Genomic DNA, 14834 nt, shown 5'->3' on the forward strand with positions numbered 1-14834 from the left:
ACGCAGGGAAAATCTGCTGCTGTGTCGCTCCCGTATATTAGAGTATTAGCGTCTTGCCAGGCACAATACTCAGGCAGAGGGGGTAGCCGATGCTACCTCTCCAGTCGGCCATGATGCCGGGAATGGCAATTTTCTACGACCACACGCCACCATATCCAGGAAGTATTGCAGCAAAATGTTCAAGGCTTTGGGCTTTTTATTGGTCCCAAAACTTGAAACTCTCTTTCCTCATTGATTTTGGGTTTTTTTTTTTTCAACGTTGTAATGGTACATGTCATTAATACAAGGCATCTAGAGGCGTCATTTGCCAGTCTGTCGTTCGCCCAAAGATGTGAGAGGATTGGGTGGCCAGAATATAGTTCCCCAGCTTCGTGGACGCCAAATACAACCAAGCACGCCCTAGACTCCCAGCCCGCCCGCTCAGCTATTCTCATCTCGCAGGCCACCTCTATGACCCGAGAATCCGGCTCGGCAATCCATTCGCAATCTTTCCTACCCTGCAGCTAATCTCTTTACCGAATGGAGACCCCGGACCTGTTGGTAAACATGCGGGCGGCAATGTTCATCGACTGTAGCTCCTGGAACAGGAGCTTGGCTGCGTAAGGAATGTGGATCTGTGCAATCTTCGTCTTGTTCTTGCACGGCCGACACTCAAACGATTGCTTCGATAGGTTTCTGCCATCGAGTTAGTACTTCTCGCAGAGCAGTAGTCGATAGGGATACTTACGCAATAGGCGTCATCAAGCCGCAAATTTCGCAAACGTGAACTCGGAAAGCGTCCGAGACCTCGAACAATCTCTCCTTGAGGAAAGATGCCGCCCCGTGAGCAATCATGCAATCACGCTCCATCTCTCCGAAACGAAGACCTCCGTCACGGGCACGACCCTCCACAGGTTGCCTAGTCATGATTTGAACAGGGCCACGCGCACGGGCGTGAATCTTGTCGTCGACCATATGGCGCAATCGCTGGTAGTAAGTCGGTCCAAAGAAGACTTGCGCTCGCAGCTTCCTGCCTGTGTGGCCATTGTACATGATCTCAAATCCTCTTGATTGGTATCCTTGATCTCGAAGGAGCTGCGAGACTGAGTCGACAGTCACATCTGTGAAAGGGGTGGCGTCGCCCTCCATACCCTTCAGAGTCGATACCTTGCTGAGTAGACACTCGATTAAGTGAGCGATGGTCATACGAGACGGAATGGCGTGAGGATTGATGATAATGTCCGGCGTAATACCCTCGCCGGTAAAGGGCATATCTTCCTGCCGATAAGTGACACCAATGGTGCCCTTTTGGCCGTGACGTGAGGCAAATTTGTCACCAATCTGTGGAATCTTGGTCGTTCTGACACGGACCTTGACGTAACGGAGGCCGTCTTGGTTGGTTGTTACGATGACCTGGTCTACAATACCGTTTTCTGTACTCCTGAGTGGAGTGGAAGCGTCACGCTTGACATGCTGCGCTGTTCGTTGGCCCATCTCAGCGTTGTCCGGGCTGATCGGCGACGTCTTTCCGATGATGATATCTTCACCCGAAACACGGACTCCCGGTGCCACAATACCATCGTCATCCAGCTTGTCGTACGTGCCATGCTTCAAACGCAAGGTATCGCTTCTGAACGGCTTCTCAAACTGCTCAACTAGGTTGATACCCACGCGCTTCTCGCAGTCTGTATAAGATCTGAAGAATAGACTTCTGAAGAGGCCACGGTCAATGCTGCTCTGATTCATAATCACAGAATCTTCCTGATTGTAACCAGAGTAACAGGCAATAGCCACGATAGCGTTCTGTCCGGCTGGCAGCTCTCTGAACTTTAGGAACTCCATGGACCGTGTGGTAGCAAGCGGCTTCTGAGGGTAGTAGAGAATGTTGGCCATCGTGTCCATTCTGCGCGAGTAGTTTGTCAGGAAGAAACCCATGGCTTGCTTGCCCATGGCGGACTGGTAGGTATTACGAGGTGACTGTAGAACTCATCAGCCAGTGCTTGATTGCGAAGTGACAACCGGAGGATGACGTACCTGATTGTGATCTGGAAAGGGAATGATGCTGGCGCAAATTCCCAGGAGCATGCTGGGGTGGATTTCGCAGTGAGTGTACATATGTGTTGTGGGATTAATCTTGGTCTTCAGACGGCTGTTGGGGCCATCGGTGTTATCCTCGACCACTTGACCTTGCTTCTGTAGTCTATAAATTTCCAGGTCCTCGGGCGTCATGCAAATCATAGCTGTCTCTTCTTCCTCGGCGTCGAGATACTCTATGACTCCGCTGTGGGCAAGAGATTCCCAAGTGATTTTGTCAGCCGGGTTGTCCGGTGGGTTCTCCTGCTGCTCGCGCATTTCGTTGACCGTTGCCTTTTGTAACACAAGCGAACCTTGGGCTACTATGCCGTTGGTGCCTTGCTCCACGACGAAAACAGGCCTCATGACTCTGCCAGCATCGGAAAAGATCTTGAACTCGCGGTCTCGAATATCACGGACAAGCGATACTTCGTGAGAAATGACGTTTCGCCGACGGGTGCCCTGGACGTCAGGGACCAGAATTCTTGGATCTTGGTGCACACCGACCCAGACACCATTAAGGAAGACCTTGGTGGCATTGGGATACCTCAGTGGCTCGTACTCTTCGAGAACCTCCATGCCACGCTGGATCATGTAGTCGATAATGGGCTCGGCAGGCGTACCGACACTGACATAACACATAAGAGACAAGTTCTTGACGAGACCACAGGCTTGACCTTCCGGTGTCTCAGCCGGGCAAACCAACCCCCAATGCGTGTTGTGAAGTTGTCGGGGCTTTGCCAGCTTGCCGTCACGACCGATAGGTGTATTTGTGCGACGAAGATGGGAAAGTGTAGACGCAAAAGTGTAGCGGTTCAACACCTGAGATACACCAGCCGTTGAGCTCGCGGCCTTCTTTTGATCTCCCCAGTTGCCGGTGGCCAAAGAGTACTTCAAGCCATTGGAAAGAGTCTGCGGCTTCACACCGAGAGTGAGACTGAATTGCCGGTTAGACTCGACACAACGCTTGAGGTGACCAGACAACTCCTGGTTCATGCGGCGGACGATGTTGCGGAACAGCTTAGCGAGAAGAGGACCGGCGAGATCGAGGCGCTTTTTGCCAAAGTGATCGCGATCGTCGGTATCGCGTCGGCCTAAGGCGCATTGGAGCAGTTTGTGGACCATGTATCCCAAGAAGAACGCCTTCCGTGTCTCACTGCCTTCGCTCTGAGAGATATGCGGCAAAGTTTCTTTTTGAAGAATATCTTTGGCAGTCCTAACGCGCTTTTCTCTGGGAATGTTATGGTTGCTACCTCGCTTGCCGATGAAGTCAAGGGCAACCTCTCTGTCCTGGATACAGAAAGCCTCCTCGATGCATGGCCGCAACATCTCGAGCATCTGGCTATCATTTCGGTCATAGCAAATGTGATTGAGGATATCCTCGTCGGATACCACGCCCAGCGCTCGGAAAACGATGGCAATTGGCAGATCGGCCTTGACGTAGGGCAGACTGCAGTGAATAGTCTGACCGTATCCCCCCTTTGCCGCGTCGCCCTTGCTGTATAGCTTCAGCATCATAGATGAAATGAGTCGCGAACCCTTCTCGAGAGCGCTGCGAATCTCAGCCGTGTAGGAGTAAGGACTTGGCTGGGCCTTCTTGAAGACTTGAACGATGTTGGCGGCCGACCGCTCTTGTGCAATGAGTACTTTTTCACTGCCGTTAATGATGAAGTAACCTCCCTGGTCGTAAGGACACTCATTCAGCATGAATAAGTCATCCTCCTGCTCGCTACTCAAGTGGCAAATCTTGGACTTGACCATGATGGGCATGCGACCGATGAAGATCATGTCCTTCATGTCGTCGGACTTGTTTTTGTCGGCACCATAATCTTCGCCGCTCTCCTCCTCTTCCCACTCCAACTTCGTGGGGTGCTCGCCAGTATTTGCAAGCTCATCCTGCTGTTCCTCGTCAAGTTCGTTCAGCGGAACTGGTTTTTCTACCGCGATCGAGACCTTCTTGGTGATCTTAACATAGAGGGGGCTTGCGTAGGTGAGATTGCGGTCGCGGCATTCGTAGGGCAGTAGTGTCGTAACTTTACCATCAGCTTCGGTGATGGATGGACGGGAGACCATGACGGTGCCAAATTTGACTTCGTATCGACGGAGGGCGATGACCTTGTCACTGTCTGACATAGGGTTCGGTTGGTCCAGGGTGATTTGGGAGTATTCATCGATGAGCTCCTGGACGGTTGAAGAGGTGAATTCGTCGAAGGAGTCGACCTGCTGAGAAACCAGACCCTTGGACTCGAAGAAGGAAGAGATCACGGTCCAGCAGTCTTCAGGTGTGATGCTGGTGTCATCTTCTTCGACGTAACCGTCGTAGTCGTAGTCATCGTAGTCGGCCATCTTGGAGAAATTGGCACCTGTGCGTGCGACGACGGGTGGCAGACAGGAGACAGGCCGAGTGCGCAGGAGTCGATCTTGCGATTACCTGCAGCTAATGCACCTGAGAGTTGGATTTGCGAGCAATCGAGGGTCGAGGTGGTGTTCGGCAGGCGATGGGCGGCGGGTCGCGGCAAGAGTCGGGGAACCACGACTGTGATGATTAACAAACACGATGCAGAGCCCAGGCGAGTTTGCCTCTTTAGCTCGGTCGGAGCATTCGTTGTTACCTATCAAACGGGAAACAAGGCCAGGCGCGGAATTTGAATGCTTGTTGAGCAGCGCGATGCTGATTCAAGATGCGACGGGTGGGTAATGCAATGGTGTGCGGCCAAGACAGATGATTAGCCTCGTCGAGTGGTGTTTTTTCCCTCTGCCAAAAATACAATCTCGGAGGCAGCAGGCGCGACAGACGGGGTTTAGAGGCTCGAAAGAAGTCAGGACGCGGCAGGGGGCAATATACTAACTATTTTAGGAATGGTGCAGCTTTTCACAGTCGTGCCTTACCTGACAGGAGCCCCACAACAGCTTCCATATCACGTGGCGGAAGCTCAAAAATAGGCAGGCACTCCGTTCCTACCTTACCTATCCTCACTTTCCTTGGATAGATACCTCTCGTAGAAGCAACGACAGCAGGACCGAGTGGCCCGGGCCGGACTTGAGGTCATTCCTCCCAATCGTTGGGGCCAGCCCTTCTAATTCCCTTTCTTACCTCCCTAGGTGAGCGGGTGAGATCGCAAGCTCTTGCACTACCACCAGCGTTCGAAGCTGGCGGGTGGGGGCGAGGGTAGAGAATATCGAACAGACAGTGAATGTAATGTACCTCGCCTAACTCCCATTTCTGATTCTAACCAGCCGCCAACTCGAGCGCTCGAGACTCCTGTGTTCGTATTCCCGGTTTGTGCTCTGGTTACAGTCGACTCGTGGAATACGTGACACAAATCTCGAGAATTGATACCTTCGTGCTACGCAAGCCCACTATTTCTCGCCATGGTTTGCAGAAAGCAATGGCTAAGTAACCATAGAGCTGGGCGTATTGAGCGCCTGGTCTCACGGTGCAACCTTCGTATTCCATGTCAGGACAGTTCATCAGGGCTTTCTCCTCGGCCCGTCAGGCGAACTGACAGGCTTGGCCTCGCCGCGGCCATGACCTTGCCTTGTCTGCCCTTGCTGGCCGCGGCTGGGAGTGGTGAACCAGTAAAGTCAGCTACTAGTTCCTTCATTAAAGCCAAGAAAGGACCCAACTTGGCTCAACCAACACAAAAGCAAGGTCATGATGATGTAGTCGATCCATACAAGAAAGCTTGTCATCCGGTAATTTTCGAGCCAAAAATTATTTATGGTTTCGGTGGTGTTCCAAGGTAGTTGGGCACCGTCCTTTCAGGCAAGACGCACGGCAGCGCCGTTGGCAAGTTTGACGGCAGTACTGAAGATTTCATGTCTGGGCTCCTAATACTCACTGTACAGGGAGTTCCCAGCCATGACAAGTGTTACCAACTCCCTCCTTGATCGTCAAAACAGTTGCCAATTGAGGCCCAGTTATTTAGGTCCGGTGATTTGGGCCCCGTTATTTCTTGAAAGCAAACAACAACACGAAGCTGTCCGACAGCCATCACCATGCACAGATACAAGCAAGCAGCAAACATGAAGCCTGCTATAGTCGTGGGCAAACCAGGCCGTCGAGCATGAATGTCAAAGTCCCAAGGAGTCAAATATTCTAGTACGAAGTAATATACCAAAGGGGGTCTGGACATGCCTCTAGGCATGTGTTGCGCGTTGGGTTTCACGCCAGTACCGCAAACGTCCAAGCCTACCAAGCAGCACTGATATCTACATCAGTAATGGCAGATGCCACCGAAGTCGTCATCGATAGTCCACGTTCCCGCCAATCCTCCAACTCCAACTTCAACGGTGTGGCCCGACTCATCTGGTTTGCCCAAGAAGAAGTCGCCGGTACCCTCGGATTTGACCGTTCTCCGCATGAAGCGGCGGGTCCACTCCTCGATCGCTGGCTCACCGGTCTCATCGCGCGCCTGTTTCAAGAACGGGATGAGAGCAGTACCACCTGTACCCTTCAAGTTCTTCTTGCCATCGGTGGCCTGCAAGTTGTTACCTTGCGCGTTGGACTGGCGTTGGCGCGAGGCCGTGGCCAGGTTGAGACGCAGGCGCGCTGCCTCAGGACTTCTCGACCTGCTGCGGGCACGCACCTCGCGTGAGGGGAGGATGATGTAGCGGGTGACGATGGCTATGTGTTTATCGCGGAATGCACTGAGCATGGCGAGACAAGCATCATAGGCAAGGCACAAGTCGCGTTCACCCTTTTGAGTCTCGACAAAGTCGCGGATGTTTGCGATGCCAGAGACATCCTTGAGGAATCGAGCATGGGGTCCGGGCATGTACCGGCGCATCTCTGTGATAAAGTTGTGCTTCGGGACTGGAGCCCGGGATTCACGCTCCGACTCGGTTGAAGGATCCCGCTTCTCGCCGGTCGGACGGTGATCAATGCCAAGAATGACATCAAAAAACTGTATCAGACTGCTCTGGGCATTGCTGCCACCGCTGTACTGACGGTAATCCTCCTTTCCGGAACCATCGTTGTAATTGACCCCGTCAGGAAGACCGGCTTCGGCCATATTCTTGCTCCCAGCAAGAAAGGTGCGGATACGGTTGTAAAAGATGTTGGGATCGCAACTCTCGTGCATACGCTGCAAGATGATGGTGAGGTCAGTCAGACGCTCCGCAAAGGTGCGCAAGCATTGGGTGACGGTCGAGATATCTCCTTGGCGAGCAGCAGCCACAGCAGCCAACATAAGGGGGATGATGGGACCGCCGCGGGCCTCAATAGCGACAGAGACGAGGTAGAACCACGACTCATCAAGAGAACCAGTGAAGGTATTGAGAGTGGCAAGGTTTTCTAGGTTGTCAATGTCCTCGTCGACAAAAAGAGGCTTGAAGTTCCAAAGACACAATGCGGCATAAGTAGCAACCGGGGGCAGTTCGAGACGGTTGGAAACCTTCAGAAAGGGAATGGTGATGGAAGGCGGCAGTTGATCGCATGGTTCATCGCCGCCCCAGATGTAGGCGTGAGCCATGAAGCACAACAGAGAGTAGGCTCTCCGCCATTCTGCGTCGTGTTCCAGACCGATGGTGGAGAGAACAGGCAACCGGTCGACAACCGGACGAAGACGGCGGCTGAGGACGAGTGCCTGTAGGTTGGCGACAATGGCCTCCCACTTGTTATAGTAGGGATCCGGTAGCCGCGTCAACGGGAGAACATCCGGCAGGAATCCGTGGGTTGAGGAGATTCCATAGTCGGAGAGCTCAGGGATGGGAGGGAGCATGATTGAGCGTTGCGCGTGTGGTTGTCTTGCTTCTGCTACTGAAAAGATATTCTCCTAGGCGCGGTCGAGCGAATTGCTGAACTTTTAGGAGGATTGAAGTATTCTTGATACTCCAATGAATGGTTGCGATTGCGGTTGCGGTTGCGATTCAACAGACAGTATTCAAAAAGGTCCTGACGCAAGGAGTATCCAGAATTCGCTGGAATACTCCTCAGCCGTGCGGAAGATCCTTGGAACAGCAAGCATTCAACGGGATGTGAGAGCTATGCGTAAACACTTGTTGTTAGTTTCCCAAGAACCAATGTTGACCATGAAAAGAAACAAGAACTGTGGTTGACTTTAGTGGAAGGGGGAGGTGTGTGCCTGTGGTTTTATTTAATGCGCGCAGCGGTCTCCGTCGGCTATGTGGGATTGGGTAGGAGAAACGGGTTCCAGGCCCCCCCCCCCCCGAGACATTTTTTATTCTTGGCGGGGGAAGGAATCGGCTTTGGGGCACAACGGTGTGTCAACTGGTAATCCGGATGTTACGCCGTCAACCTGGAGCGCGCCGTGGTGTCGCGGGCCCCCTCGGCCGGGTTATGCGCCCCCCCGAGACATTTTTTATTCTTTGCAGGTGAAGAAATGTGCTTGCGGACAATACGGATGCTAAACTGGTAATCCGTACATTACGCAGTAAACTAGTAGAGTCAAGTGGTTGCGGTGCCTCCTTGGAGCGGTTAAAGCGCCCAATGCGAAACATGGTCGGTACATGCGATGGGTTAGCGGGGCACGTGCCCCCGAGCAAGTGGTACCCCATGAGTGAACATGACATCCTTGATCCAATACCTCTAGGTTGATGGTGGCGCCACCAAGCCAATGTATCGATGAAGTAAGGTATCCCGCGAAGTGAAGAGAACCGTCGGGATTTACCGTAAGGATCCGGTTTTCATTAGAGGCTGCCTCTAGCTTTCGAAGTGTTGACAAGTAAGCAAGACTGGGAGCAAATCAAGATTACAAAGCGTATGGAAGGAAATAGGAACCAGAGGGGCGTGCAGTGACAAATAAACGCCTAGAGCCTCCCTCTCTCTCTCTCTCTCTCTCGATTCTCGCGTGACTTGTCTGTAAGCTGGATCCGACCAACCCGAAAAATGAGTTCAAGACGCCCGATTCCTAGGTAAGCAGGAAGTTGCCAGCATTGGATCAGAATGGGTCCGCTCCGCATTCGGCCGGGTTTTCATCCGACCAACACGCCATGAAAACATTCGAAAAATCAACAGCCGTGTGGGTCCGATGCCGGTGACCATCGATTAAAAGTTTACGGATACGCTTCGACGTGAAGGTATTTATTGGTAAGGTGAGGTACGGATAAGGTACGGTAAGGTTCAGATTTGCCTTACATTTTGTTGTCGTCGTCAGCCCAATCCGCTATCTTGATATTGATAACCCGTCCTGCACATGATTTTGATACTTTTATCTCCTGAGGTACGCAAGACACATTGAAATGTGCATCCAAATATCACCAACGAATTAATACTTAACAATGGCCTACGTCCCAATTGGACTATCTCAGACTGCGTTTCCAAATTTCCCAACCGATACCAAAGTTATTGAAACCCCTTTCAAGCTCTCTCTTTAGGGTATTTTCTCCAGGGCAAAAGACAAACCCTCGAGACAACCGACTACCGTCTCAGCGGTGCCATGCCGAATGATTTAGAGAGCAGGTCGCGGCGGACATATGTTTGGAGCCGGTGCTGGATTGGACGGACTGCATAGCTACTCATGCTGGTGACGATCGAGTTCGATGATGATTGACCTTTTAGTGTCTGGGTTCACTGATGAGTGTCAATTTCAACTTGCTTACGGATATGTAGTCATTCGTAGATATCGAACACCAACCTACCTACTCTGTACCTTTAGGGCTGCTACATGGACAAAGTGGTCGGGCCCTCGACGGACGTGCAATTTGACTGGCGGCGGCGAGGAGACCTTCAGGACGGCCCCACCTTTCCCAGCTACGCTGCGTCATGCCATCCACCACCGGCGCCCAACCACCGATCTCCGAACTTCAATCCCACCGCTCCAATGCACCTACTGCACGTTTGAGGTTGTCCGCGAAAGCATTCACCGGCGCCGTCCGCTCCCGCCGTCCGACGTATCGCGTTGCTGATCGCCTGACCAATTCTTAAAACAGCCTTGCTATTGGACACCGCTGCAGCACCACGCCCTGCTCTACTCCTAGGGACCCCGCCATGCACTTATGAGCTGAATCTGCGTCGCCTTTACCTCGCGCATCCGCTTCCATTTCCACTCACTCACCTGCTGCCCGAGCTCCGTATCGGCTCTCCCGTACCGGAGCCCTATCCCCGTCTCTGCGATGCCCGTGCCGCAACATGTCCTGAACTGGCTTTACAGTATTTTGACAAGCGTACGTTATCGTTATCTCTTGGCTTTGTTGTGCTCGACTGATGCGCGGCCCTGTCTTAGGAATATCATGATGTGAACCGCACCTACAACGATGTCGCCCAGGCGCTCTCCCATTACCCATCTTTGGCACCGCGCACCGACGTTCATAGTACGCGTCCTCGATCGCGACCATGAACCCTTCCAGAATGTGTGCTGATACAGTTGTTAGCTTACGACAATGGCTCGTCAGCCCTTCTTCTCCGCCTATCTGGTACTATACCCGTCATTTTCAGGGGCACCACCTACCGCTTTCCCATATCCATCTGGGTTCCTCATGCCTACCCACGAGAAGCTCCATTGGTTTATGTCACTCCAACAGAGTCTATGATTGTGCGGCCTGGTCAGCATGTAGATCCTCAAGGCCAGGTCTACCACCCATATCTTGTAGGCTGGGCTACCTTCTGGGATGTGCGTCTTCACACTCTTCTCCCCCGCCCTGAGAGTAATGCTTCCATTCTAACGGTCAACCTGGTAGAAATCTACAATACTTGACTTTCTGGCCATCTTGAGAGATGTCTTCGCCAAGGAGCCGCCAGTCATTGCCCGGCAACAAGGTCGACAGCTACAATCAACCCCGGCGGCACCGCCTCCGTCGCATTCGCACGTCCAGACGCCACCCCCTGTTCCGCCTATTCCACGTGAGTTGGCAGCTGGTTCATCCAGTCGCCCGCCTACCCAAACACCTACTGGTGCATCACGGCCTCCGCCTCCGCCGCCAAAAACATCGAGCACTGAACCACACAGAAGCCCACCACCGCCCGCGGATGCCAGACACGGCCCCCCTCCCCCACCTTTACCCCCTAGTGCGAACCGTCAAATCATTCATGGGGACCTCAACTTCCAAGAGCCAAGTCGTCCACAAAGTCAAATGTATGCTCGTTACGACTCAGCACCGCCGCTACCACCCGTGCCGTCCTCTTACCCACCGCCGCCAGCATCTACACATCCTACCGGGGACACCGCACAGCAACAGCAATTCCGCTCCGGACAACCTCCTCAATCTGTTGCTCCCCGCCATTCCGCCGTCCTTACGCCTTACCAACAAACGTCTCAGCAATACGGGGGACCGCCTCCTGGTTGGCAACCGGCCGGGCAGCATCAGTCACCGCCGCCGCATCCACTACAGCAGATAGCAAAGCCGGCACCGCCGCTAGATTTGCTTGATGAGCCTCTCACTCTGAGCATACCTTCGCCATCATCAGTTTCCGCGCCACCGATTCCTCCGAATCCGGAGAAGGACGCGTTGCTTCACCAAATGGCTCAGACGCTCTACTCCCTTCGTCAACGTAGTAGACAACAGAATGACTCTAGCATGGCAGGCTTGCAGGCGCAACGTACAGCTATGATATCCGCCTTCTCGACTCTTCAGTCGGAGATGGGGGCACTCAATCAAACATCAGGCTTGCTTCAGTCCAATGCTAGTATCCTAATCGAAGCGCTGCGAAGGGCCGACTCTGTTATCGAGGGATCAACACGACAGACTGCGCCTGACATTGACGAGCTTTTGGTGGCGCCGACCGTCGTAGCTAACCAATTATACGCCTTGGTGGCCGAGGAGAAGGCCATCGGGGACACTATTTTTGTCTTGGGCCGAGCTGTGGAACGCGGCAGGATATCACCCACAGTATTTGCTAAGACGACACGCTCCCTTGCTCGGGAGTGGTATTTGAAGAAAGCTTTGGTTCGCAAAATAGGAAAAGGAATGGGGCTGACAGCCTAGTCGAGTAGACGCGTGACATTCTAATATCCATGAGGAATCAGTACGCTAAGTACTTTCGCAGACCAAGATCTCATTGAGACTATTCTCTATGTGCCTGACCATTCCTCTGCTGGCTGTTTCTAGTACTAGATACTCCCCAGCCTCGAGGCATCCAACCTCCAGGCCTACCCAACCGGTAGACCACAAACGCTGTTGTGCACTACGCTTAGACATCAAAAAAAAACGCTATGCTAGGGGCTCAGTGTTGTTGAACAGCCCTTTTGACCTCGAATCATTTGCTGCTATTTGTGTTCATTTCCCTTTGTCGATTAGCAGCTATGCACATCTCACCCAGTTGCACGGAAGGCAATGGTTGAGGATGGTAAGTTTGGCATTCGGCACCGGTCTTCACAAATCCTCTGCCTCGCGGTGCGCGCCATCGACTCCAGCTTATCCCATGAGCGTTCCCAGACAGAGAGTCCCACCGAGTCTTCCAAGCTGGATGGGAGGATGATGGCCCGAGTCGCCACCAATTAGAATTGTTGACTGGACCAGTCGTACTCAGTGGCAGGGTTCCCTGCTGTTCCTCTGAACAACCGTTAAGACTGATTCCGGTGCTCAGACACTCCTGGGGAATTGCCGACATGCTCTTTCGAGTTGAGATGGAGTTGACCCTCATGGGCGCAGAAGTAATCAGGCTTCAAGGATCACCCTTATCCGGCGAGCTGTTGGCCAGCCGTATGTCATCAGTCCGGGCAGTACTCGGGCAGGATCCTTGCCAGGTAGGCTGCTCTCGTGACTTGTCCAGTGTCTCTTTCGAGTGGTCTCTCTCGTTTCTGTTGCCCTCTTCTGACCTGTCTTTGTCCCAGGATGCCGATATCTTCCGCCACACTTCGCGACCCCGCTTGAAACCCAGGCTTTCAAATCGATTTTCAGCATGGCCCTTTGAACCATTTGCCTCGCAGTCTGTTTCGGGCTTCTTCGATGGCGATGTCTGGATCCTTCTATCTTTCAAGGGCCTAGTTTTCATATTAATCCGGCAGATGGACTCTGGATTATCGATTCGATTCTTCAAAGACGAACGAGTCGATACTTTGGAGGTGCGGGCGTCCGCCAATGATTGGAAAGAATGGCGTGCAGCACCATTCGTCGATGCTCCATCTTTCAATTGTTGATCATGATCAGACCAAGGGGTATTCTGCGACTCACCACTAGCTGACAATTTCTTTGGAGGCCCAGTATGACTACGCCTCAGTCGCGAACCGCTTTTCAGCCCCGCATCGTTGGCGCCCTTGTCGAACAACCTTCGCAGACTTGCGACTTTGCTTTGCCCTGTCATGCCAGCAATATTGCTGGATGATTCCGGCAGCACTGTGATGGAGGCTGTGTGTCTTAAATGCGGCTTGTCCGGAGATATGGAAGACTCTGTTTCTGGATCCAGCAAATTTATCCTCTTCCTGCTTACAGGAATGACGATCTCAGGCGCTACATGCATCATAGGCCGACCCTGTGACTCCGGCATTACACCTTCCGGCGCCGAGTTCAAAGAGTCTCGTGAATGGAGGACATCCATAGCTCGGGCCCATAACCCGAAGAGTTTCTCTCTACCCCTCTGTCCTCTGGAGACGGCGGCATACTCCCTTTGTGTTTCCTCGCGAGTCGGACGGGTTCTGCGGCCAAGGTTGTATCCAAGGCTCTTTGAAATGCTCCGAGTCCAAGTTCCTTCCACTAATGCCTTCGTTTCGTTCCGATCGTTGACAGGCCTTGGGCTCAAAGATGGCTCTGCTTGAGCTTGAAAGCTATCTCCAAGAGCTTCGCTCTCGTTTGGCCTCGTCTTCCAGGTCTTGACCCGGGGAAGTGTATAGTATGGCGACGGTGTTTGTGGCCGGATACCGTTGTTGCCACAAGTTGGCAGCGGCAGCACCGATTTTCCAGGCAGGATACCAACGCCATCTGTATACATTGTCAGTACCTCGTACAAAGCAACAGAACTTCGGTGGTTAATTTTACCCATCGCGGCTTCAAATATCTGTCGTCTTTCAGCTACAAGACTTTTCTGTCTTCCTTCGGCCGATCTTCTAGCTTTGTTGGCACGCCTCTCTCCAGTAAATGCATCAAAGACGTAAGTGATCGGTTCAGAAGCTGGTTTTGTTCTAGTATCTGAAGAATCCTGGGGTCCCTCTGACGATATTCTGCAGGGTGAGATCTGGTTTGAGCTTTGGGTCGGTTGCAGCTCACCACCTTCGTCGTGAACCAGTCCAAAAGTACATTCTTTTGCATGGTCAATGTGGACGCAGACACCAAGTTCGTTCCGGATAATGCTGTTCCTAGCTGGCGAACAAGTCGCTTCTATGGCCGGTCTCCCATGGCTACCAGTAGCTTGTCTCTCGAGATCGGTCATGATATCAAGTATCTCGAACTTTGATACGATGGCAGCCAAGTGCGGGTCCTTCAGCTGTATCGAGTGAGTAGGCGGTTGGCTGGTGGCTCTCTCAATTGTGGAGGAGCCATCGACAAGTGTTGCATTCTCGACGGTGCTTGCACCCAGTTCCTGTTGTGCGATACCTGGCTTTTCACTCAACTCTTTGCTCTTCGGAGAGAATCGAAGAGGTGCAGGCTTCATATCTTCTCGAGCGAAGTCTCTCTGCGGCGAATATCGTGCCTGGATAAGTGAAGCCGGTGGGCTCTCCATTGAAGCGCGGCCGTGAAGAGAACGACAACGATTCGTACAGCAACGAACGACAAGGCGATGTTAAAACCATAGAATGGCCAAGAGAGAGTGTATTTTGGTACGGAGAGGAGGGTGATGGAAGCAGAATCATACTTTACCATGACTGGATTGGATGTTGGAGTGAAGCAGTTGGCCGCTAGATACTCCCATTCGTGTACCTACCTTCCCGGTGACGGGGGGATTTCTG

At 52.7% G+C, this 14834-nt stretch overlaps 4 protein-coding genes across 4 annotated transcripts; 1 reads left to right on the top strand and 3 right to left on the bottom strand.

Annotated features, from left to right (window-relative positions):
* Positions 1-512: 512 nt before the first annotated feature.
* CORC01_10478 (DNA-directed RNA polymerase II subunit RPB2) lies at positions 513-4398 on the bottom strand (the record flags this gene model as incomplete). The annotated part of the gene is made up of 3 exons (XM_022622106.1): positions 513-675; positions 728-1956; positions 2014-4398. 3 exons carry the CDS (start codon positions 4396-4398, stop codon positions 513-515), a joined length of 3777 nt encoding a protein of 1258 aa, XP_022471396.1.
* A 1871-nt stretch (positions 4399-6269) lies between these two features.
* On the bottom strand, positions 6270-7775 carry CORC01_10479 (indoleamine 2,3-dioxygenase; the record flags this gene model as incomplete). Its single annotated transcript, XM_022622107.1, has 1 exon — positions 6270-7775. One exon carries the CDS (start codon positions 7773-7775, stop codon positions 6270-6272), a length of 1506 nt encoding a protein of 501 aa, XP_022471397.1.
* A 2353-nt stretch (positions 7776-10128) lies between these two features.
* Positions 10129-11937, top strand: CORC01_10480 (UEV domain-containing protein; the record flags this gene model as incomplete). The annotated part of the gene is made up of 4 exons (XM_022622108.1): positions 10129-10179; positions 10239-10326; positions 10387-10625; positions 10693-11937. The coding sequence occupies 4 exons, from the start codon at positions 10129-10131 to the stop codon at positions 11935-11937; spliced, it is 1623 nt and encodes a 540-aa protein (XP_022471398.1).
* A 679-nt stretch (positions 11938-12616) lies between these two features.
* CORC01_10481 (uncharacterized protein) lies at positions 12617-14608 on the bottom strand (the record flags this gene model as incomplete). Its single annotated transcript, XM_022622109.1, has 3 exons — positions 12617-12924; positions 13126-13869; positions 14155-14608. 3 exons carry the CDS (start codon positions 14606-14608, stop codon positions 12617-12619), a joined length of 1506 nt encoding a protein of 501 aa, XP_022471399.1.
* Between the last annotated feature and the right edge of the window lie 226 nt (positions 14609-14834).

The sequence above is a fragment of the Colletotrichum orchidophilum genome (assembly GCF_001831195.1).
Source record: "Colletotrichum orchidophilum strain IMI 309357 chromosome Unknown Scaffold_104.1, whole genome shotgun sequence".
Classification (NCBI taxonomy): domain Eukaryota; kingdom Fungi; phylum Ascomycota; class Sordariomycetes; order Glomerellales; family Glomerellaceae; genus Colletotrichum; species Colletotrichum orchidophilum.